General features: G+C 34.8%; 1 protein-coding gene and 1 long non-coding RNA gene across 2 annotated transcripts in view; one reads left to right on the plus strand and one right to left on the minus strand.

The window, feature by feature from the left end:
- The window catches only part of LOC135132508 (proton-coupled amino acid transporter-like protein CG1139), a 41,005-nt gene extending 38,201 nt beyond the window's left edge, over positions 1 to 2,804 (minus strand). Inside the window, exons 1-4 of the mRNA XM_064060635.1 lie at positions 2,701 to 2,804; positions 2,366 to 2,535; positions 2,206 to 2,313; positions 1,998 to 2,148 (exon numbers count right to left, since the gene is read on the minus strand). Coding sequence (XP_063916705.1) covers positions 1,998 to 2,148; positions 2,206 to 2,313; positions 2,366 to 2,424 — 318 coding nt within the window. The 5' untranslated portion in view covers positions 2,425 to 2,535; positions 2,701 to 2,804. The remainder of the gene's footprint in view (positions 1 to 1,997; positions 2,149 to 2,205; positions 2,314 to 2,365; positions 2,536 to 2,700) is intronic.
- LOC135132548 (uncharacterized) lies at positions 2,100 to 16,386 on the plus strand. Its single transcript, XR_010281045.1, has 3 exons — positions 2,100 to 2,186; positions 15,366 to 15,622; positions 15,682 to 16,386. It is a non-coding gene; the product is annotated as an uncharacterized LOC135132548 (long non-coding RNA).
- Positions 16,387 to 23,618: the final 7,232 nt, after the last annotated feature.

A 23,618-nucleotide genomic window follows, 5' to 3' on the forward strand; every position in this document is an offset into this window, starting at 1 on the left:
ATTGAGTTTATTGTTTTTAAATAACATGGTAAGCACAAGGTCAGCAGGTTGTTTTGTACTGAACAAACTTTTATTTACTGCAAATACTCATCGTTTTATCTGTTAATATGTAGGTTATGTTCAATGTAAAACTATCAACTCTGCATTGAGCTGTAAGATTACTCTGGAGAACTGATAACATTTTTATTTTAGATACCAAACAATGTCTGGTATTTGTGTACTTACTACAAAATTCAACTCCACTTTTTGCAAACTTTTCGTTTTCTGGCAGTTTAAAATCACTTTGATTCAGATGTGTCAATTTGACTATTTATGATCTTAATTCCCCACGTGAACCGCATATTTTAGAATAGGTAATTTTACAATGGGCAGAGCTCAAAAAAGTCACACGAATCCCGAAATAAGGATTTGAAGGCTTATTGATGAAATAATACACGAAGATTTCGAGAGTAACGACGAATGAAGAATTTTAATTTATTCTATGCAGAAAATAAATAAAAATACAGGAGAGACCTTTTCGTTTTAGATCGTTTAGAACCACCAAATGAAGAGGAAAAAGTTAGAGAAATAATTCTGTCCACATCAGAGTATACAAATATTGATAGTGAACAATAATTCTTCGTTTTTAGTTTTAATACATTTTTTAAGTCGTTTACGTTATTTTTGTTGCATTACATGTCGCGAAAACAATTGTTAGAATTTTGTCCAGGGTTTCATCACATCGGTCTCACTGTGGAGTGCAAAAATTTTACAGATTATTCATTCGTTGAGGAAGAAGTAGCTGCTTTTAAAACGAGATGTAAAAGTCGGCGTAAACAGGGCTAGGCGATAACACTGTTGAGATTTTACTACATAAGTAATACATAATCAGTAAAGAACATTGAAATATGCAACAACAAGACCTTTAGAAAAGTTGTAGATAATACCGTTATAAAAGCTCATCCTGAGTATATAAATTTATGAATAAGTTATGTTTATGTCTTCGTGTCAGTTGTGAATGATTTTATAATAGCGGGTTTTTGCACGCAGTAACGCTGTTCCGTTATATGCTATTTGGTACTTAACTCATTAAGAAGAACGCAATTTGGATAGCGTCTCACGCAATTTAAATCCGGATAGAGAGTACCAATAACGTATAACGAAACAGCGCTATTTCGTGCAAAAATTCCCTATTAATATACTTATTAACGCTACTCAACCACTACGAGTAACCAATTATTAGTTAAAAAAATTAAATAAATAACGATTAACTACGGCAACAACATACCTATTTTTCATTCAATTTTGCTAATGAAAGTCTGTATTACGCATTTTACAGCTTGTACTGCTTACTAGTAATAAAATTAAAGCAAAAATTCAGTCTATTGACGTCTTTGTGCTGATTTTTTTTTATAATTTGTTGTCTATCTCAAATATGACTAACAGAATTGTGTTAAGAGGTGACTGTCGTTTTATGTGTGAAAATATAGACTGCAATTTTTTCACTGAGGCTATATCTACAAAAGTACCTATGCAGTTATCTTATAATAAAACTTACAATGAAATAATCTATGTCATTAACAATCAGTTCAGATATTTTACAGCATCACAAGTAAATCTGTCGAGTACCTATTAAAAAAAATCTCTTATCATAATCGATCTTGACCTTATCATGAGTTATCATCGTGAAACATAGTGATTTTAGTATTTCATTATATAAATAAAAGAGAGATAACTTTTGCAATAACACCTACCTACTAACATTTTAACGTCTTGAAATCCTTGAATTTCTCAACTCAGTATTAAAAACCTAGTGCAGGTCTGATGACTTTCATTTCGTACACATTTTATAAGAGTGTCATTATACAGAGGTTGTTGCCTTCGATAGCAATGTCCTCTAAATATGTGTAATTTTGGCAAAATGGAATTATCAAACTATTTAAACAATGTTTATCTCAGATCATTAAATTAAGCCTAATGCTACTGTCACTAACTTTCATATAAAAAAGTATATTTACCAGTAAGTGTATGGTGTGGGCACAGAGAATCCCAATGAGAACAGTTCCTATGACACCTATAATGATCCCTGCGGCTTTTACGGCACTAGGTATGGCTAGAATGCCAGTTCCTAAAGAACTTTTCAGTAAATGCATCAACGCTCCGGAAAACCTGGAAGAATTTTTGTGAAACCTTAAACAACCTAAACAGTAAGTAAATCCTTCTTACGTATTAGGATGTTCAACATTTCTGTGTTCATAAGGGTCATATTCTTTCTCGTTAAGGGTATCAACACTACCAACTGGAATTTTGTACTCATTGTCGGCTAGTTTGGCGCTAAAATAAATAAGATTTTTAACTGGATCGTGAAGATGTGGATAATACTCACGTTGAACTGAAATTGTCGACTGTGAACGTCGATGGGTATTTTTCTTTTTTATCTGTCATGATTCCGCAACAGAGTCATTCATTCGGATTTAATAATGAATGCAAAATCGCCTCACAATTTTGCAAAAAGTCGTCTGTCATTAATCTGTTCCTTCTTATCACGACTGAACCCTAAAATCCCAAGTTTACCGTAAAATTACTTTACAATTAATGCGATAAGATTTTTATTGTCAATTTTAGAATTATAATTAGATAGTTAATTCAGAAGCAATTAGGTGTTATGAAATCCCAGTAACCTAGATTTCGAATAAAAATAAAGTATACTGTAGAACTCACCTGAGCACGTTTACATTAAATCAGTCGCTTAATAATTATTAATTTACCCACAACACGATTGTATTTACGTACTACACGTAACACGCCATAGCGAGAGTACGCGAACACACTAAGTAAATTATAGCACCTGTGATGGTATATATAGGTTCATAAGTGACGTAAACAATTTTCTTCGAGCTCTTCCAAATTACTACTTTTATCAGTTTTGTTGACTCTGAAATTTCAATGTGTATGAATGTGTATAAATGAACTAGACCTCATATATTTCACAATATTTTAAAAAACCTCTGTGACGATTAACTAAACAGTATAAATATTTTAGAAACTTTTAACCACTGCCCCCGAAAATTTTACATCTATATGGAACAATTTGAGCTCTATGATTAATACCAATTCTCGTTATTTTATTATTTAGGTAAGTCAAAATCAACTACAATCATGGAAATTATTATTATCTGGTTGAACGATGTACATATGAAATGTTCACTTGCTATTTTCTAAACGATAGTGATGGAAGTATTGCCATATATAATATGCGAAATTAGCGACTAATGAAATTGGTCCACCTGCCTATTAATTTTAATTGTAATAATATCGAAAACGGAAATCGAAATTTGTTTAATTATACAAAAGACTAACGAAAAATTTAGATACGTAAATTTGCGACGGAAACTCATATGGCTTGTTATTTTATATGTGGCCTTATAATGTACCCTTACTTACTTGGCGTTAGTTGTAGAGGTCAAATTAATTTTATAGTCTATCGTAGAAAACTTTTGATACAATAATAACACTGATTTGTGATTATTTAACACTAAGTAAAATTACGTTATTCCTCTTTTTCAGACAGTTCATGCGGGTGTGCTAGCATTATCAAACTAAATACCTGTTATTTAATGATTTCATGAACCAACTGATACATCTGAAATTTTGAGAACACAATAGAGTTTTGATTAGTGTTATATGTTGCATATATTAAACTAGAACTAGGACAAATCATTTTTCACCCCGTTCGCAGTTCACTTCCCCTCCTCAGTGAACCCATCTAATATTTCGTCCCATATTTTACCCCCTTAGGGGCGTAAATTCCAAAACAAACAATCATTTTTATATATTGTTGCTATTAATATTACGAGAAGTTTAAATCGCTAATATTCGAGTTATATGTCAAGCTTTATCGTATCACAGACAACTAGGCTTAACGTTCGAGAATATGTTTACTAGTCGAGCGAGCGACCTGATCTGACCTGACCTGATTTTTGTTTTATGAAAGGGAAAATTCTCATGGGCACCGGGAATTTAGGATCGATCATCCCTGGTAGTGTCGGACTTTTACCGACTAAAACCCCTTTCTCCTATTTTTCAAGGTATTCTAACGTTTTCTCTACAATATTTTGTAGGGATAACTTCTCAAGGGCTTGGTATACTTCGTTTTTTTCAGTGGTCCCTTCAGAGCAATGAAACACGGTATGTTCTACCGTATCTAGGGCTTCTGCATATTATCTACACTTTTCTTCATCTTGCACGTGGAATCTTTCTAGATACGTTCCGAAGTTTCCATGACCGGATAAGAATTGTGTTAAATAGTAATCTAGGTTTTTGTTTTTGTTTGAGATCCACGCGTCAACGCTTTTTATGAGTTTGTCCGTCTTACCAGTATTTTGTTACCACCTTAACTACCATTTGTCCTCAATCTTTTCCTGGATTTCTGCTTTGTATGATTTATATAGGTTTATCCTTTTATTCCAACATTAAGTCAATAGGTAGTGTTCCAGTTATTACTTGGGATATTGTCCTCTAACCGCTGCAAACCCTTATCACCATTTGTCTCTGTATTGCTTGCAGATGCTGTAATGCCCCTTTATTTTCGATTATATACTTTCCCCAAATTGGCGCTTCATGCATTTTTCTTCTGTTTGTCATCGGTCCACTTGCGTTGGGCATAATTCTTGCAAGTTTCATGATACACCTTTGTATTTTTTTCGCAGTTTTTTTGAATGCTCCATAAATCTTAGGTTCCTACCAAAGTGTACTCTTAGATATTTAATGCTTTTCGACGATCGTATAATGGTGCCCTCTATTTCGATTTCTAACTTATTTAGCTTTCTTCCACGGAGTGCAAAAAGTGCAAAAGAACAGTGGTAGGTACGGCCATGTGCGCAAACTATGGGGGCAAATACCACCGCAGATGTGCAGAAATAGCGGCAAAAATTTTCGACGATAAACACTTTGAATGTTGTGAAAAATAGCAAACAAACGAAGATGCGGTATTCCTGGACGCTGTTGAGAATTTCCCTGCTATAGAAATGGATGCAAGATATTTCTCCTATATAATCAAACAAAAAGATTGTATTATCCAACATCTTCGCGAGACAATTATGTTCCTAAGGGAACTAATAAAAAATTGAATCCTTGCAAATGCCAGCTTAAGTGATCACTGCAAGCCTTTGTTTCTAAAATATGCCATCTTAACATTTCCATGTCTTTATATCTTCAGCATGCTAGTCGAAATCCAGAAGAAAAAGAAAATGATGATAAAAAACTCAGATGTTCATTCCTAGAATACCAGACAAGCTCACCATATCAAAACTGCTAAATACAAATACATGAAATCCATTAAAAACTTAATTGGATAATAATCTTCCGGAAACATACAAAAATCTTCCATTGACAACGTTCAAACACAAAATAGCGGAACATTGTAAAGCGCATAGTTTTTACTCGGTAGACGAATATAAAGACTCACCTCCAGTGTTGGGGACATATACTTTTAAAAGTATCTAGATACAGATTGTTTTCGATTTTTTCGAAATGTATCTTGATACAGATACAAGAAAACAGATACTTTTTGAAGCTTTGGCGAATAAAATAACTGAAAACATGTTTATGTATTTTTTATGTATTGTTTAATGAATTTTTTTAAATTAACAACCTTTCGAACGTATTGTCACCTAAATTATTTCTTCTAGGTGTCAGAATTTGGTTTCCGCTACTAAACACCCGTTCCACAGGTGCAGAAGAAGGGATTGTGGTATTAAATTTACAAAATAAACATTTTACTGTAGCATAGTTATTCAAGACTGAAAAATCTTTTCTTTTTTCCTGCAAATAGGCCATCGCTTCGCTGTTTGATATGTCGCAAATTGTGCAATATTTATTACGTACGCTTAAAAAGAATATGTTTTTGTTTTTATTCCCATACTACAGTGTCCAAATTGTGTTTGAGTATATTTAATAATTATCTCCAGCATTAAAATTAATATTTCAAAAGAATACGGGAAATGATTATTCTGTGCTGAAGGTCTGTTGTCGGCAACCTGTCATAAATTATTATTCTTCAATATCGGCTTACGATGTTTTTATGACCATGTCCGGTAATCGTCTATCCCGGTGCGGCAGGTATATACATTTTAGGAAGAATTGCTGGTTCTGTTTAAGGCAAAATAAGTACAATTCCTTAGAAAGGTATTTAAACTCCTTATAGGATCAAAGGCTGTCGGGCAGGCCGGAATCACCAGAGTGTAACTTTAAATTTTCAGATTTTTGTTGAAACTCATTTTATTTTAATCTCGTTTCGCGATTTCTGAGAATATATCACGATAAATTATTCGGAGGGTTGTAAAAATATTAATTTTATTGCCCACGATTTAAAGTACTCCAAAAGCTATAAGGTTATATGACCATCATAAAATTATCCCATTGTGTCGAAGTTAAGTTGTTTACAATAGAAAAGGTTTTAAGGTGGTAATTAACGTGCCCACTGCAGCTCGACCGGTTGCTGTTGGTTCGTTTAGGGGTGACTTTCACTAAATATCTAACTACCTAGTACTACTACCTGCAGCCACAAAGGGTTCCGAAATAACCAGTCGCTTTGAAAGCCGGCCCTGTTAAATCTGAGCAAGAAATGTTTAGAAGACGATTTATTGCCAACCCATAAGCTTAGTGCGAACTACACAAAGGACGTATTTATTTGCGGTCAACTACTTTTATGATGGTCATATAACCTTATAGATTTTGGGCTACTATACACTTAAACATAATCGGCACATTCTAGGGCAAAACGGACCTGCCAAGCCCACCTCGCGTTATGTGCTAATTGAAAAAATTAATCATTATGTAACACGCAATTATTATTTTCTAAAAATAATAACATACCTTATACAAATATTTTTACTATTAAAATTACTCTTATTTAATAACACAAATACAACCAGCGGGCCTACCGGACTCGGGTTGCTCAGGTACACAGATAAAATGTATTGTCCCGATAAGGGTAAAACGCAGTGAATAGTGAATTGTGGTTTATGGTTTTTAAAATACCATCTTACCATGGCTTAGATTTATTACCCCTCAGGATTATATTTAAAGATTTATAAGTACTGAAGGCTATTTAAAATATGAAAATTTCCGTAACAGAACACTATTATAGTGGACCTCTTACCTCTATTTTTGTTTATGTGACCAAAATCACCAACATGATGTATCAAAAATTACTACTAGTATAACTCAACTAATAACTACTGAAAAAAAAGTGAAATAAAAATCTGTATCTGCGCCATTAATTTTGTATATAGATACAGATACTAGATACCCAAAAATGTATCTAGATACTTTATTTAGATACAAGTATCTAGATACTACCCAACACTGCTCACCCCCTATTCATTTATAAAAATGTCTTGATAAATGTCTTAAATATATGTAGAAGTTTGTTTAATATTTTTAGGTCTTGTCATATACACATTTCATGTAGTTGTAAAAACTTTTATTGTATGTTGACGTGTACAAAAACAATATGTTTATATGTACAAATAAAAATTATTCTATATAATGTTCACTTCAGTTTTTTCATTTGCTAGTGCTAGACCCAGTTCTTTAATTTTCCCATGAGTATTTGTATTGTGGTTTCTGTTTTAGTTTTCGCTTGACCCTCGTTTCTCCCCAGTAGCAGTACGACAATATAATCGGCAAAATCGACTGCTGTTGCTCCGTCTGGTAGCTCAGCTCTTCATACTTCATAGTATGGGATGATGCACAGGAGCGGTCCCAGAACCGACCGCTGTGGAATTCTACTTGAAACTTGTTTCTTACGTCAATCGCTTAGGATAATAATTCTATCTATAAAATAGTCTTTTATGACATTGATTACATATTGACTTACTTGTTTTTTTTTTGTAATGTTTCAACCACCTGTTTCCAACTAACTGAGTTGAAGACATTTTTAATGTCTAACGTTACCAAAATACAGCATTGGCGATGTCTGTACGAACTGCATTTTGTTTGTTCAAGTTATTTTATTATACTCGCCATTGCACCTATGGTCAATTTGCCTTTTCTAAATCCTTATTGGTTCTGAGTAATGTCATTTCTGTTCTGTAGTTTTGCAGTGATTGTACCAGAAATTAGATGTTCACAGCCTTTCTCTAAGCAGTTTAGAAGACAAATATGTCTAATTTTGGTTTCTTTTTGAATTCCCCATTGCTTGTTTCCAAGCTTTGGGGAGGTTACCATCACATAGGAGTCCATTGAAGAGTTGAAGAAAAAAGTCAGGCACGGTTTTTATTGCTCTCTTGATTATTTCTGAAGCGACACCATCTGGTCCCGGAGTTTTTTTTATTACGAATGTTGTCAGCAGCTTTAAATAATTTTTCTTTATTGAAAAGCTTAATATTTTGCTTTGATATCGTTTCTTGTATCCATCCTATACCATCCTGTTTTGGAAATAGTTCGTCAACTATTTTCTCTTCTTCTTCTTCTTTTCCGAAGCTTATCCGTGGTTCGTAACAGAATTTTTTTGTTAACAATTTTATATGCATCTCCAAATGGGTTGTTATTTAATGGTTTTGTGCCTTTATTATTTTGTTTTTTAATATTCAGTATTTTCTTATTTTTTGTAGTTTTATAATAATTTTTATAGTGCCATTGTGTGTACATTTTGTTTTTTTCTTATTCTAGTCAGTTGTCTTTTAGTTTCCAGGTAGTCTTTTCTCGCGTCAGCAATTTGTTGGTTCCAATATACGGGTTTAAAACGGGTAAATGGTTTTTTCTTTGTAAAGGTATCGTTACATACTTGATGAATAATCGTAGTGCATATTTCTTCGGTGGCATTTAAATACACGTATTTTGTTTGATTTTTTCTTGTCGATTTTATTCGAACTTTGCCAATTTTTTCTCATTGAAGTTGCATCCTACAGTTTTAGTCCGGTGTTGTTTTGTCACTGTGATTACTGATTACATGAAATATTGTAGTAGATATTGCCAAGTTTGCTTAGGTTTTCTTCGTCTGTGATCTGTGATCCTCCAGCTTTTTACTTTGTTTCCAATTTTTTCGGTTGTCGTAAGGAGATCTATGTGGGATGAGCCTTCCTGGCTGATGAAATTTGGGTCCCTTGCTTTGTTGTGAATTATTAAATTCATCTCTGCCATCCAGTCTAGTAGTATTCTCCCTCTTTTGTCTTTTTCCTTAGAGCCCCATACTCTTGACTTGGCATTTAAATCCCTAGCAAACACCACCTTTTTGTGCTTTTTAATGCTAATCTTGAGTCTTTTTGGGTATTCTTCAAAATCGTGATTATTAGTATTTGGAGAGATATAACATGAATAATATACAATCTTTCTAGTTTCAACAAAAGTGAAGCGTTTGTTATTTGATTCATAGTTTTTAATTAGGTACCATATGGCAATGTAGACAGCCGCATCTCTATTTTCGTCTGTTATCCATTTGTTACCTGTTACTAGGGATTTTTGTGGTTCCGCTGTTATCACTCTAGCTATTTTACTTTCTTCAATGCTTTTGTAGATTAAGGTTGTTGCCGCTTTTCCAGGGTCTGTATTAGTTTGAATTATTTCAATTAAGCCCATTTTATTGTTGTTATTGTTGTTTACTAGTTGTTTGTTTGTTGTTTATTGGTTCCTTGCCCCAACTTCTTCGCTTTATACAGGGTGATTTTTTTAACCTGAAACTTCCAAATACATATCTCGAAAAATATACACTCTACGAACGCGGGGTGTAACTTTGAAATGTTAAATAGGGAAGGAAGTCCTACTTTTTAGCGCAGATTCGGATTCTATGACTAAAAGTACGTACAATTTGTCTGAAACATTTTTTTCCGCCCCACTTCCAAGGAGTATGACAGGGGGACTAATTTTATCACCAGTATGTTTCCCCCACGGAATGATAAAATTTTGATTCAAAATATTTTTTCGTAGATGATTTTTGATTGACCACAAGCCAGATTCAAAAATTTCGTCGAAAAGCACCAGATTCAACGTTTTTAATGATCAAGGTTTGTATTGACGTTTTAAATTTAATATCTTCCTTTATGATATTCATTAAAGGTTGTAGTTATTATGGTGTTCTTTGGGGCCTGCCGTGGGGACGAACTTTATAAAGTGAAGATTAGTGATATGGACGACCAAGAAGGGGTTCTAATTGTAAAGTTGCGAGAACTAAAAACATTTCCACATAGTTTTACGGTGATAGATACAGCAAATGAAATTTCTTATTTGACAATAAATATCGAAATTATGTTGCTTTAAGACATGTACATATAATACACGAGAAATTGTTTATTTTCTATAAATCAAGAAAATGCAGCGTTCAAATTGTTGAACTGAATACTTTTTCAAAAATTCAAAAGAAAGTGGCATCGTATCTAGGTTTGAAGAGCCCTAAACATTGTAATGGGCATTGTTTCAGGAGGTCTGCGGTCAACTCGTTAGCAAATGCTGGCGCAAATATGACAATGATGAAAAGGCATGGGGGTTGGCGTTCCATATCTGTTGCAGAAAAGTATATTGAAAAGTCAATCGAAAATAAAATTCAAATTGTCAAGCAAATTAGCGCGGGAAATCGGGAAGACGCTAGATGTAGTACTCATTTATTCGATGAATCGTGTAATTTTTTTTTTCCAATAACGCTGATTTGAATGTTTCTTCGATTTCGAATAGCTCATTTCAGAATTGTTTTAATATTAGTATTTTCAATAAATATGTAGTTAAAATAAAAAAAAAAACTGATCTGACATTTTATAGCGAATTATATAGTATTGCCATGGTTTTTTCTTAACATTCGAGGTGAATGTTAAGAGTCCTACTTAATCATCCCCAGCATGCATGTTAAGAGAGTTTAACAAGTAAGTGAACGATATATCTTTTTTTCAATACGTCAATAAGTTTGTAGTTTTGTACCTAAATCATGGACTAAGAATTTTTCCGAAAACATTGTAGAGAGAATAAACAGCGAAAAATCAAATTTACAGGAAGAGATCAAAAATCCCTTACGAAGAAGACTACCGTCGGTTGGGTAAGTAGCGAGAAGGCGATAAGTTCAAGGGTACTACTACGCTGGAGAAATTTGTTTGCTTACTTATCTCCTTCATCCTATATCGCGTCCTATTATTACCATCACTACGCAATTTGTTATCATTATCGCGTTGTTTTCTTTGACAATCCGCTAGTACTTAATATGTCCAGGAATTTTACAATAGTGACAAAATTTTGATCCAGAACCTTGACTAAAATTATTATTAATAAAATGATTAGGTACTCTCTTAGACGACTGCGATTTAGAAAATATTCTGTTGCTATACTGAATATGATGTACGTGTAATAATAAGTTAGGATTATTAAATTTATTCCCGCAATTAGCTATACTATGTCCCGATTCTCGACAATAATTACAAAATTGACCAGAAAGTGAACTACTGCGAAATTTTTGGGTTTCAATTTTAGATTTTATTCCTTGTTCTTCATTAATTGCCGTTGAAATCAGGTTTTTGTGCTTTTACTAATAATGCTAACTCTTTGGTTAGTCCCGCTACGAAGATATTTTATGTCTGACTTTTAAAAAGATCAACACAGGCCTTGTGAGCATCAGCTGCAAGGGATGAGCCACTGAGTGAATTAATACATTTATTAATGCAACAATATCTTGCTTAATGAGATGATGCCTAAACTGACATAAATAATGATATTTTAATTTTCACAAGTAAGGTACTCAGCACTTATAAACGAGAGAAAGACAATACATTGTACTTGACATAGTGGACAGTTAATGCATGGAAAAATATTGACGATACGAATACATTACAATAAATTGAAGAATGAAATTTTAAGTTCACATTAAGTCAAATTTCATTTCCAGTTTTTTTTTTTTAAGCTAACCGTACTGTTCACAAACAGAATGAACGAAGCGAATTTTCGCCAACGTGGCCGAAAAACAGTGTTGTGGCTGTTTTCCCCAACGTTTTTAGTTTTTGAGAAGTGTAGTACTCCAGGTGAGAGCATGGTATGAAACCACAGGGCGGCACACATTTTTTTTAATCAAAATAAATTTATTAAAATTAATCACTCTTTCATTTTGCATTGATCAAATTAAGAACGACCCACCCCATTTTCTCGAAAATACGCTCATTTTTATTTGATAATGTTAAAATAAGAATTATAATATTCGGAACTTTTTGCGAGATTGTGGTTTAATTAATAATTTTAGTCGTCTGTTTTAAAACAAACTCATGCAAATCAAACTAATTTCTACGTGACATTCTTTCGATGTATAAACATAAACACTTGAAGTTAAGCTTGTTATTATCTGTATAACCGTGTAAGATAGGTTTATACTTAACATACATATGTTTGTCTATATTTTTTTTATATTTGGGGTTTAATAGTATGCAGTTAAAAGTTTCATGCCAATTTGGGGCTCGCAAAAATATATATTTCCCATCGACTGGGGAATGGTCTATGTGCTTTCTCACGGCTACTAATATCTGGTGGCACAGGGATGTTTTGCTTGAGTACAGTTTCGCAGTCGCAGGCAAAAAAATCCACATCTGTGCCTCAGAAAGTATATCTATTAATTGGGGTTGATTGGCTGGCTGGCTGTGTTTCTTTTCGAGAGGGTTTAACTAAAAAGGCCTGGATAAATATTTCAATCTAAAAACGGACGCAAATCGAACAACACGAGTTACAATCCCGCGATCGAGTGATTGAAAAGGTGTTGAGGTGAGTGTTATCACTGAGTTATCGGGATTTGTCGGATATACTTCAAGAGCAAGGCAAGTTCTGTCGAAATAACCTTTGCACGTTTGCTCTAGATTTTCCAAACACATATCTACAATTTTTGATCAAGTATCATGGTATTAAATCATCGTCAACAGGTAGTTTATTAAGAACTTTACTCATACTCATCACAACTTGATCTTCAGATAACGCATTAGGTAACATTAAAAGACGGGATATACGAGGTAAGCGCCAAATATTCTCGGCCTGATATATTTGCGATTGCTCGTCGGGAAATTTGTACAACTCATAAAAGACTAGAGGGTCCCCGCAGTATGTGTGTAAAATTTCAAGCGCCACTGCCCATTAGTTTTGATACATTTGAGGAGTAATATTTGAAAAATTATGGACTCATCATGCCTGTTTAAAATTGAAAATCGAACGGCAATCAAATTCTTATCAAAAGATGGAATTGCTCTAAAGGGTATTAAGGACAGGATGGTTTTTGTGTTTGCTGAAGCTTGTCCTTCACATTTTACTAAAAAAAATGATCACAGTTATTTCGCATGGGGTAAGAAACCCTTGAAGACGAACCAATCTTCCAAAAAAATCATGGCCACAATTTTTTGGGACTGTAAAGGAATGTTGTTGATTAATTTTAAAGGATGAAGTACCACTGTCAACGCTACATATTATGCTTACTTACTGCATAAATTAGGAGAACGTATTTGGGAAAAAAGGCCGAGAAAATTAACAAGAGGCGTTCGATTGCTTCATGAAAATGCGCCCGTTCATACCGCATGTCTTTCTCAAGCTGCTATAAGGGCCTGTGACTTCGAGTAACTTGATCACCCACCCTACAGTACTGACTTAGCTTCGAACGATTATTAACTGTTCTCTAAGTTAAAAAACGACTTGCAAGGAAAACGTTTTGGACGGATAAAGAGGTGCAAACGGCAGTACTACATCATTTTAGTGATAAAGATTCAAATAATTTTTTTAAACGCATAGAGCTGTTAGTTGGACGTAGTTTTGAATGTATTGAAGTTAACAGAGATTATGTTGAAATATAAATATTTAATTTTTTTCCATCAGGTCTCTTTCTTTGTTAGGCCGAGAATATTTGGCGCTTACCTCGTATGTAAATTCTTCACCAAGTCACAAAGATGGTACAAAGTTTGAATTAAGAATAATTTTGAGAATTGAATTAACTGTATTTTGTGGACTGTTATAAATAATATGGTCCTGCTTCATGACACTGAGTATTGGACTTTCCTTCTTTTACATGGGTAAGTTTCCAAAAATTTTGCAGGTTACGTTTTAGCTATTCTTCAGCTCGACATGTAAAAGCTTTGTAGGCTGTAAACTCGGTTCACTTTGCACTAACCCTGTCAAATTGCGGATAAAGTTGGATGCCTGTGCATCCTTCTTTGGAGATTTTTTATGTTGATGTTTATATGACTGAAAAGACTTAGCACGTTGTCTCTGCACGTTGTCAGCTTTTTTAAAACGTCAAGTTTTCAAATCATACCTGACAGAAAAAAGAAAAAATTATTAAGGGCAGATGTTATTAGCTCTTATTAATTGCTTCCGTGAGCTGCAGTTATGCAAGAATTGGGTGCAAAGTCAACTGATTCCTGCATTAAATGAATACACGGAAAAATTGTAGTTGTCATGAAAAGCCACCTTATAATTTCAGATAATCACAATGATTTCGATTTAACATGAACAAAAAAGAACAATTGGACTTTAGGAAGCCCTCACTTGAGAGAAGCAAGAAGTAATCGCAGATATGACATAGATGAAATACTGGCCAACGAAGGTTATGATGTATTGCGTTTGCCCCCATACCATTGTCAATACAATCCAGTTAAGATGGTATTGGGATTCTGCGAAACTTATAACAAAAATATACAGTCACATTTCCCTTCCTGTTTTGTTTTTTTACTCGTTTTTTGTATTCTACTCACTTTGTTTAAATTTTCAACATGATTTCTACTTACCTTTCGTTTTCAAAGCTTTTTATATTTATGGCTATTTTCTCGTGGTGTCTGCTTAGGGGTTGATTCACAGTGGGGACCGAGAAAAGTCTTTTCGTGTACAAAACCTTTCTGCGCATGCTTAAATGTAAGTACGTCTGATATTGGAACGATTTACTCGTTCATTTTTTCTAATTTGCATAAAAATAGTTAATCCTAACTAGGTACGTACATACCTACCTTTAAATTTCTCTATAAACATTTTTAATGGGTAAAATAATATTTATTAATTATGATAAAAATTGTTTTACTACACAATTGGTTAACTCTGCTGGGACAAATTGAGTTAAATGTTTCATTCAGATTACGATAGTAGGAATGTTTTTTTCGGAGTGTATAGGTACTGTACAAACCCCCTTTCCCGATGTACTAAATGTACTACCTTTCGGGTTAGCACTCGTCCACAAACTCACCTAAACTTGCCTTCGATGTTAATTGCGCTAACAGACAGAGTCCTCTACAAGTTATTTAATCCTCCTACTTGGTTTTCTCTACGTATCAGATTATTATGAATAATTTACAATGAATTATGAACACTGTAAAAACTTATGGTGATTAGGTTAACTAATTTACGGTGAAGACAAGAACTTATCTGAGCACTTCCCATGTTCTGATATATTTTAGTGGCGGAATCCCGTGAAGGTGGTGTCCTGGCTGTTCACTTCCAGTACAACTGATTCCCGTCTCGTTCTCTGCTACTATCTCATGCGAATAGATGACAATTAGCAAGACAATGCCAATTATTCGTGGAACGTTACCTACATAGATCAATGCTTGAGCAGTGCGCACAATAAACTCAGATGAACTGGTACACAAAGAATATTTCTGGCTCTCTTTAACATCGAAGATTTCGTACTTGAAGGAACAATATAGTGAAATAGGTAACACCAAAAAATATCTTTTCCAAACACGACTAGTTACGTGGTCTTATTATTTTTAGGAAACAACAGAGACGCTGTGCCACTGCAATTCGGTTGAGCTATTGATTCCCCTAGGACGTTGCTCTCCATCATAGGCTTTAATCTTACGGTCCTCCTTTGGTGGTCGGTGCAAGGATCTGAACCAGAAAAATATGCGCTATGTGCTGACATTAGATATACTTACCTGCTTTTGAGGGCGGTGTGGTCGGGAGTGGCCGGTCGGTGGGAGCAGTGGGTGGAGTCACACGCCGATTTTGTCGTATTCTATGTTTGTCGTCAAGTAGAGCCCTACCGAGACGCTTGAGTCTTCTTGAGGCTTCCTCGTCGAACTCGTAGTCGACGGCTTCTCGGGCCGAGGGGTTGGGGTATCTTTCAGCTTTCTTGAAGGTGCGAAGTGCAATTTCCTGCAGAAATTGCTTTAAGTTCGGAATGTTGGCCTCCCGAAGAATCTGGTTGTTTCTGACGAACCAGGGAGCCCTGAAAACTTGTCGGAGAATTTTTGTCTGGAGGACTTCCAGACGATGAAATTTGGTTTTGGAAGACTCGTAACTCCAGACTACTGAGGCATAAGAAATTGTGGGGCGAATGATTGTTCCATATGGAAGAAGTTTGTTCTTGATCGACATTGATGAACACTGACCACGCAACTACTATAGTGTTCCTTAGCATTTTTGTTATATTTTTGTTTTATATTTTTTAATGTTTGTTTTTTTATTCTTTCAAAGACTTGGTTTTATAATTACATTTTCTTGAATTTATATTAATAATAATTTAATACTGAAGTTCATTTCTGTTTATTATATTTTCACGCTTCAACTACATTGCAATTGTTATACCAAATTATTCTCCTGTAAACCAAATCTCTTTTGTAAATATAGTAGATGCAAACTAGCACCGGATAGGGAAGATCATAAAAATTAAGTAACAAAGACGACCCTAATCGGATTACAACGTACCGAACTTTATGACACTACCTCTTTTAGCCGGTCTATTCTATTTTCTAAATTTGCAAATACATTTCTACTTAGCTAAATACGTGAGTATAAAAGAATAAAATTTTATTTACAACTTTACAAACACGTATTTAGCTATGTAGAAATATATTTACAAATTTAGAAAATAGAATAGTCTTGCCCTGAGTATCGTTTCTAGGATTTTCTAGGTAAACCAGCCGGCGACCGGCTAAAAGAGGTAGTGTCATAAATTATACATTTAATTTATATTAATATTAATAAATAGTACAATTAGAACAATTAGTAACATTATTAATTAAACTAGGATAATTGTTTTGATTATAACTTTTGGTTAATTCCACATTAACTTTATCAGCAACGGTAGATACACAAGGAGGAAAGTGTTTTTGCCCACAAGCTGGTTAAAACATTTTCTTCCTTGATATCTTATAAACAGGCGTGGATTTACACCTCCTAACATAGTTCTGATATTTATATATTTCACAACAGAGTTGTCAGAAAACAAATATTGTTTCGTCCATTATTGGCTGTAATCGTAAATGCACGGGATCTTCCATATTTTTAGAATTACGAATATTGAGAATAAGTGTTTCCTTATTTTCAATGTCTTCGAGTGTCATTTTGCACAGTTCATCGGTGCGACATGCCCCGCAACTCCTATTATCATAACTACCTACCTAAAATACATAAATTACCTTTCATTGTGTAACGGGTTTTTATTTAATTTTAAATTCCTTACCACGTGGTGTTGATGGAAGCCATCGGAAAAACGGAACAGAAAAAGAGGAGATAAGAACGGGGTGAGGGAGCGGGAGAGTGGGGCCGAGGGAGAGCGAGGAGCTCGGAAAGAAGACGGGCAAGATCGGTGGCTTTTCCACGAGGAATTTCGGGGAGGAGTGACCCAGAACCTGGCACCCGGCGTCTACGGATACCAGTGACAGCACTTGAGAACAGAATCCCTCCCAGGAAGAGTTAGGAACACCCACCGCCTACGCCGAAGAGATAAGAGGTGCCCTTCCGCATTTTAACATAGTGACTGGTGTTTTGTATGTAATTAAGTTAGTAATAGAATTTGTCTTAAAACCCGTAAACGCAGTTTTATTGGGCACTTCGTTCATCGATAATTTGATACATTTCTTTCAACCCTGTAAGAGGGTTACAATATAAATGTAACACTCTTAAAATACCTTAAGAAGTAAATAGGATTCGTCGGGAGCCTCTTCACGAAACCTGTCCATCTCATTTCTATCGAAAACATTGAGTTTTTTTGGTTTGTAACCGTCGTTTTTTCTCTTTAAAAAAGCACGCACTTTTGGATACTTTGAAATATCCGTATTTCCATTCAAAAAAATGGTACTTTTCAAAATACTGTATTCGCATCACAAGCTTGAAGGAGACTTTAGTGTTTTACTCTTCTCATAGAAGTAAGTATGCTATCAATGTTTCGGATGACACGGAATCATCCTTTATCAAACACCAATCCTTAAATAACTTGTATGACAATTCGCACCTTTTCTTCGATTTTTGAGGCAATAAGGACAAGCACGCAACATGAGCTGCATCTTCAACGCTCGAAAAACTCATTTTCGTCTATTTGCACTGTTTTGATTTTTATGTTTGTAAAAAAAACAATTTCAAATTATTTCCATGACAACAAACCACAGTTGACTTTTTTTAAATGACGGACTCGACAAATTCAAACTTATTTTTTCATAAAAAGGTCTAGCGCTCGCTCGAGATTTTCCTCTGTAAAACGTGTTCTTTTTCTTTCAATTTAGAACATGAACGATCCACGTCACAACTAGTTATGGGACCGTTAGCAAATTTTCATATGTATTTTGTTCTAATGTGTGGCTCTGTCATGCCGTCGCAAAACTGATGCAAAGTGTTTACACCGGGAGTGCTACTAAAAACAGATTCTACTTTCATTTTTAACTTCTTCCCAAATTCACCTGGAAGCCTTTTAAATTGGGTCACAACACTTTGAAATTTTGATAAAGCATCATACAACTTTAAAATTTCAGAGTGCAAATAAACTATAGTTTTCGATGAAGCTTGACAATTTTGTGCAATGTTAAATATTATAAAAAAATTATATAAAATGCTGCTTCTATTAAAAATAGAATAAAAAAATCAAAATAAGATTCTTAAAATTGAAAAGTATACTGCAAAACCTCAACACAGATATATACTTATGAATAAAAAGGAACTAAAATGATAAACACATTTTTGTTACTCATTTGCTATTTTACAAATGAATACTGCGCCGACTGCGCCACTTTCAAGCGCTTGATGTGCAAGGAGTACGAGTACTCGACGCCTATGTATAGTGCGTATTGCACCTGAAAAACAAGCGATAAGATTGCGATCCAAATGCAGTGTAGTCGGCCGACGAATTGATCGGCACTGTGCCGCGCTGGTCATGTGCATACATGTGGTGGTCCGCACAGTTCTTGACTCCAAGGTCGCCGCCCTCTGCGTGATAAGCAGTACACGGGATTTTATCTCACCGCTGTAATCCCCCAGTTGCAGTAAAGTGTGTTTTAAGGCGAGTAGCGGGGACGCTTTGATCTGGTCTACAAGGTCGTAGCCAGTGCGTCGCTAGGAGTGTTTACAGCTAGTAAAAAAACTACTTCTATATTACTATATTACTTCAAATAATAATACTCGATGCCCTTTTTAATTTTTCAACCACAGGACCACAGATTTGTGATCTTGAAATGAGACGACACGGTTCATTCTTAATTTTAATTATCGAGAACTGTCATGTGTCAATCTGATCATGTTAAGAAGTACAAACATTTTACTATTACTTCAGAACTTGCATGTGTGCCTTTATCAACACATGGCCGACTCCATTAATCTCTAAAGAGATATGGCCGTTCCAATGGGCGTTTATAAATTGGCTTTCCAAACAATTGAAAAGTTCTCTAAAGTGGTGCCATCTAACAATGGAAATGTTAAAAAAAATACAACCCCGATTGAGTTGCCATATTAAATTTTGACAATTTGTAATTTAATAAAGTCAAATTCAGATCAGGAATGTTTATAACAGAACTCATTTTATTAAATCAAATGGAATAAATAAAAATAACAATGGAAAATTCTAATCATATTAATGTAAGTAGATATACCTGAATACATATGCACTAAATAATAATAAAAAGAAAATTACAACTTTAGAACCTTTCTGCTGACTGGTTTGTGCTGCAACAATTTTGTCTTGACTAAATCTGTGGTTTCAAGACATATGTTGTCCAAAACAGGTTTTACAGTTGTTACAACAAATTTACAAACTAAACGTTTATGTTTTTCACATTTAAATAGAGGGTTCTTCTCTAGGTGAGGAAATATTATGTTCAGTGCAATGTCCGATATTTGTTTCACAACCCCTACAAAACGAGAATTTGGATAAGTTTTAGTCCTCCACTCAAATTAGGATAAAACACCAATGTCAGTAAATAAAGAAATCTGTAATTAAAAATTAATATGCGTAAGGACCACCAGAGTCCAACAGTTTAGGGTCACTTCATGGCATACTTTCCGTACTTGCCAAAAAATACCGAATGGAACGGCCATATCTCTTTAGAGATTAATGGAGTCGGCCATGATCAACATTTGTGTTCAATTCTAACAAACTTGGAAAACTAATTTTTTCTCCTGCGACCAATCGGGCAGTCGGCTTATGACCCCTTCACCTTCATCATCCAAGGGAAAAGGAATGGCGTTGCATCTTGCGGTTCAGTTGTTAAAAATGTTGTTTATTGTCGTACGAATTTAACTGTAATGTTATTTGAAAGCATTATTATTGACTTATTGGAAATGTCTTCCCAAAATTGCCAGCGTTAGAGACCCTATATATACTTTTATTTTCCAAAGTATATCTAGGGACACTAGCCATCGTGTAATCAGATCAACAACAAACGCAACACAAAGCCTGCAGCAGTGATTTAAGTTTATTCAAAATCAAGCGGTGTCGGATTCGGATATGATAGAAATGAAAGCAATACTGTAATAACCCAAACTTCCCGCCTTTAAATTGATCTTGAAAAAGTTTGAAAGGCCCGCGAAAAATTCAAAAATTCAAAATTTGGCCTTGGCTGTGATCGTCTAACAAATGGGAACCTACGTTGTGGTTTTTTTTTTAAGTGGCGGGAAGACGTTCTTTCATACAAGTACATACACTGCGTGTGATTCGAGAGCGCAAGAAATAATAGACAAAATTGTTTTGGAGGAGCTACCACGGTACCCCCTCGCAGGAGGAAAGAAGCTGCGAAGATTTACTCCTCAGCACAAAGACCCCCTTGTTACATTCACGGACATATTACATTTCAAACACCTTAACATATATGAAAAAAAAAAAAACACTCGCGAACCAACAGACATACACATACGAAAAATCAACAAACAAAAAATTCTATAATATCTGTTTCGGATTCATGTAAATAGTTGAATATCACAAATTTAATAAAAACAAAGCAAAATCTGAATTAAGTAACTGGATGCAAATACACAAGTTATTACGGGCGTGTGACGGCAGATTTTAAAGTTACGGCAGTTAACAGGAGCATAACAAAAGTACCCCTGGGGCTTGCTAGCACAAGCGGAGTTTGGGCCTACCGGTCTGGAGCTGTTCTCCCCCCACGACGGTGATTCTATCTATCGCAAAGCCTACCCGCACGCACCTCCATTACGATCATGCTGTGGAAAACTAGGCCATTACGGTCGTCAGACCCACAAGCGGATCTCGGCTAAGGATGGAAGCCGAGAACTTTACAACATCGGCGGCCGCCCCTGAATCTTCAGTGCTTCTGCCACGTTTTCTGTGTCATTTAATCTCAATTCCATTTTTAAATATTCAATCTCTTATAACTCTGATATTAACAACAACTGAACAAATGTTAAAGTTTCACCGAGCAATAAACAACATTTAAATTCGCCATACAATCTTGTGAAATTTTGAACAACAAATAATTTATATGACAGAAACATTCATCAACAAACTAAAGTTGCGATCTTTTCTATAGAACCACTCCCTAGTGTAAATTTTCAAAATTTGTTTGGTGTAAGTGACCTTGACGGGTTTCTGGGGGAAAACATATGTGTCAAAAATTTGACAGGTTAGATGGCCCCATTGTCAATGTAGATATTTTATTTTAATAAATAGATGAACAGAACATACATACAGTCTGCACGGGGTACAGTGCGGCATAACTGAAGGCAACCGAAACATTCGTGTTGTGCTAGTTTCGATTGCCATATCAACTACCGCTACCAACCGCGTTCGGCGTAAAGTACTAGATGACAGAGCTACCAACTTGACTTTTTATCGAATGGTTCCGTAGAAATGACCGCTACTGTATTTACAAAACAAAACTTAGCAAAGACTTATGAAACAAAAGATCTGGTTGTGAAATAAACTTGTGCAAATAAAAATATTGTGTGAGGTTAAAACTGTAGGGCATGAAATTTACGTTCAATTAAAATTATACAACAAAGGAAAATTATTGAGGTTAAAATTGTGAGATTAAAGAAATATTGTATGAGGTGAAAATTTGCAGAGTTAACAAAATTTACATGAGACTAATAATTGCCACACTTTATCAACGATTCAAACAAAGAGTTTACATTATGTCAAATTATATCATGATCTAAGTTATTGGTTACTTCAAAAAAACAATTTACTTTGAGAGTTTAAAATACCGCAAACTGGTTACCCCAACAAAACACATAATAAATAAACACAAAAATATGCAATCATCGCTCCGAGGGAAAAAGCGTCTCGGTGATGTATACTTTAAAATCGTTGCGAGGAAAAAGCGTCTCGATGATGTAAATTTTAAATCGTTGCGAGGAATTGCCTCGACGATGTATATTTTAGCGGTGGAAGGAATAATCCTCGTTGATGTTATTAAGTAATCAATCTGTAGCGTCGTGAGGGCATGCCTCGATAAATTAATCAATCTGTCGGGTTATGAGGGCAGGCCTCGATGCATTAATCAATCTACCGCGTTGCGAGGGCATGTCCCAGTGATGTGATCATGATAACGATGATAATAACGATGATAGCCACCTAAGGAAAGATTTATTTTACCCCCCGCCAGTCCGCAGTATAATGAACTTGTTTAACTGCCGTGTGTGAAGAATTTAGAAGTGTTATAATGTAACACTTACGTATATGCATCCAGAAACCTATTCGTAATTAAACAACAAGGTGTTTTCCTGACTAAGCGAATTTCATGAAATCTTCTAGCAAGTGGTTTATTTAAATAATCCTGATTGTTAAATTGTGTTTGCACTAGCTGACGATTAAGAAAAACTAACTTGATTGGTGAATTTACAAACAAAGAAACAAATTTATAGCACGTGTTTCGCGTTGCACGGAAGTCCGCATTTTTCCGATTAAGGTCGCAAGAAGTAGCCGCGGGGGTGGGGACAACTGTGTCATTACGAAAGCTACGATTCATTGTCGTTAAACAAAGGCTTCCTCCCATTTTATTAACTACCAAACCAACTAATTTAAACTAGCACGTGGTTACACTCACACAAGCACATTCAGACTGACTCTACGCCATGCAGTTTCTGTGTAACCACCAACCCTATAATTAAAATCCCCTAGCGCTATAACTAAAACCTGCAGAACAACATTGGTGCCTGGGGTACTACATGCATTAAATCCAACGTGCATATTTGGTTGCCTATGTTTAACAATTTCTTTTTGTTATTGAATTTTTTTTTCTTTTTCAAATTCAAATTATTCAAGTGTGATTTCGCGCCGCTGTTAATTAATTTCAGCGGGAAAACTTTGATTTAAATTCGGTCACCACAATACTTATTTTATTTCTGCCCATCTGATGTTGTGATAACTCATGTAAGTCTAATAAATCGATAAAAATCTAATTTGTGAACAACTATGTGTCAGGTGACTACCACAAGATTTCATTGTTGAATTGACCTTATTAGACGGCGAGTAAATAGGAGCT

The sequence above is a fragment of the Zophobas morio genome, unplaced genomic scaffold (genome assembly GCF_036711695.1).
Source record: "Zophobas morio isolate AGI-343-1 ecotype UQ-CSIRO unplaced genomic scaffold, CSIRO_AGI_Zmor_V1 ptg000002l, whole genome shotgun sequence".
Taxonomy (NCBI): domain Eukaryota; kingdom Metazoa; phylum Arthropoda; class Insecta; order Coleoptera; family Tenebrionidae; genus Zophobas; species Zophobas morio.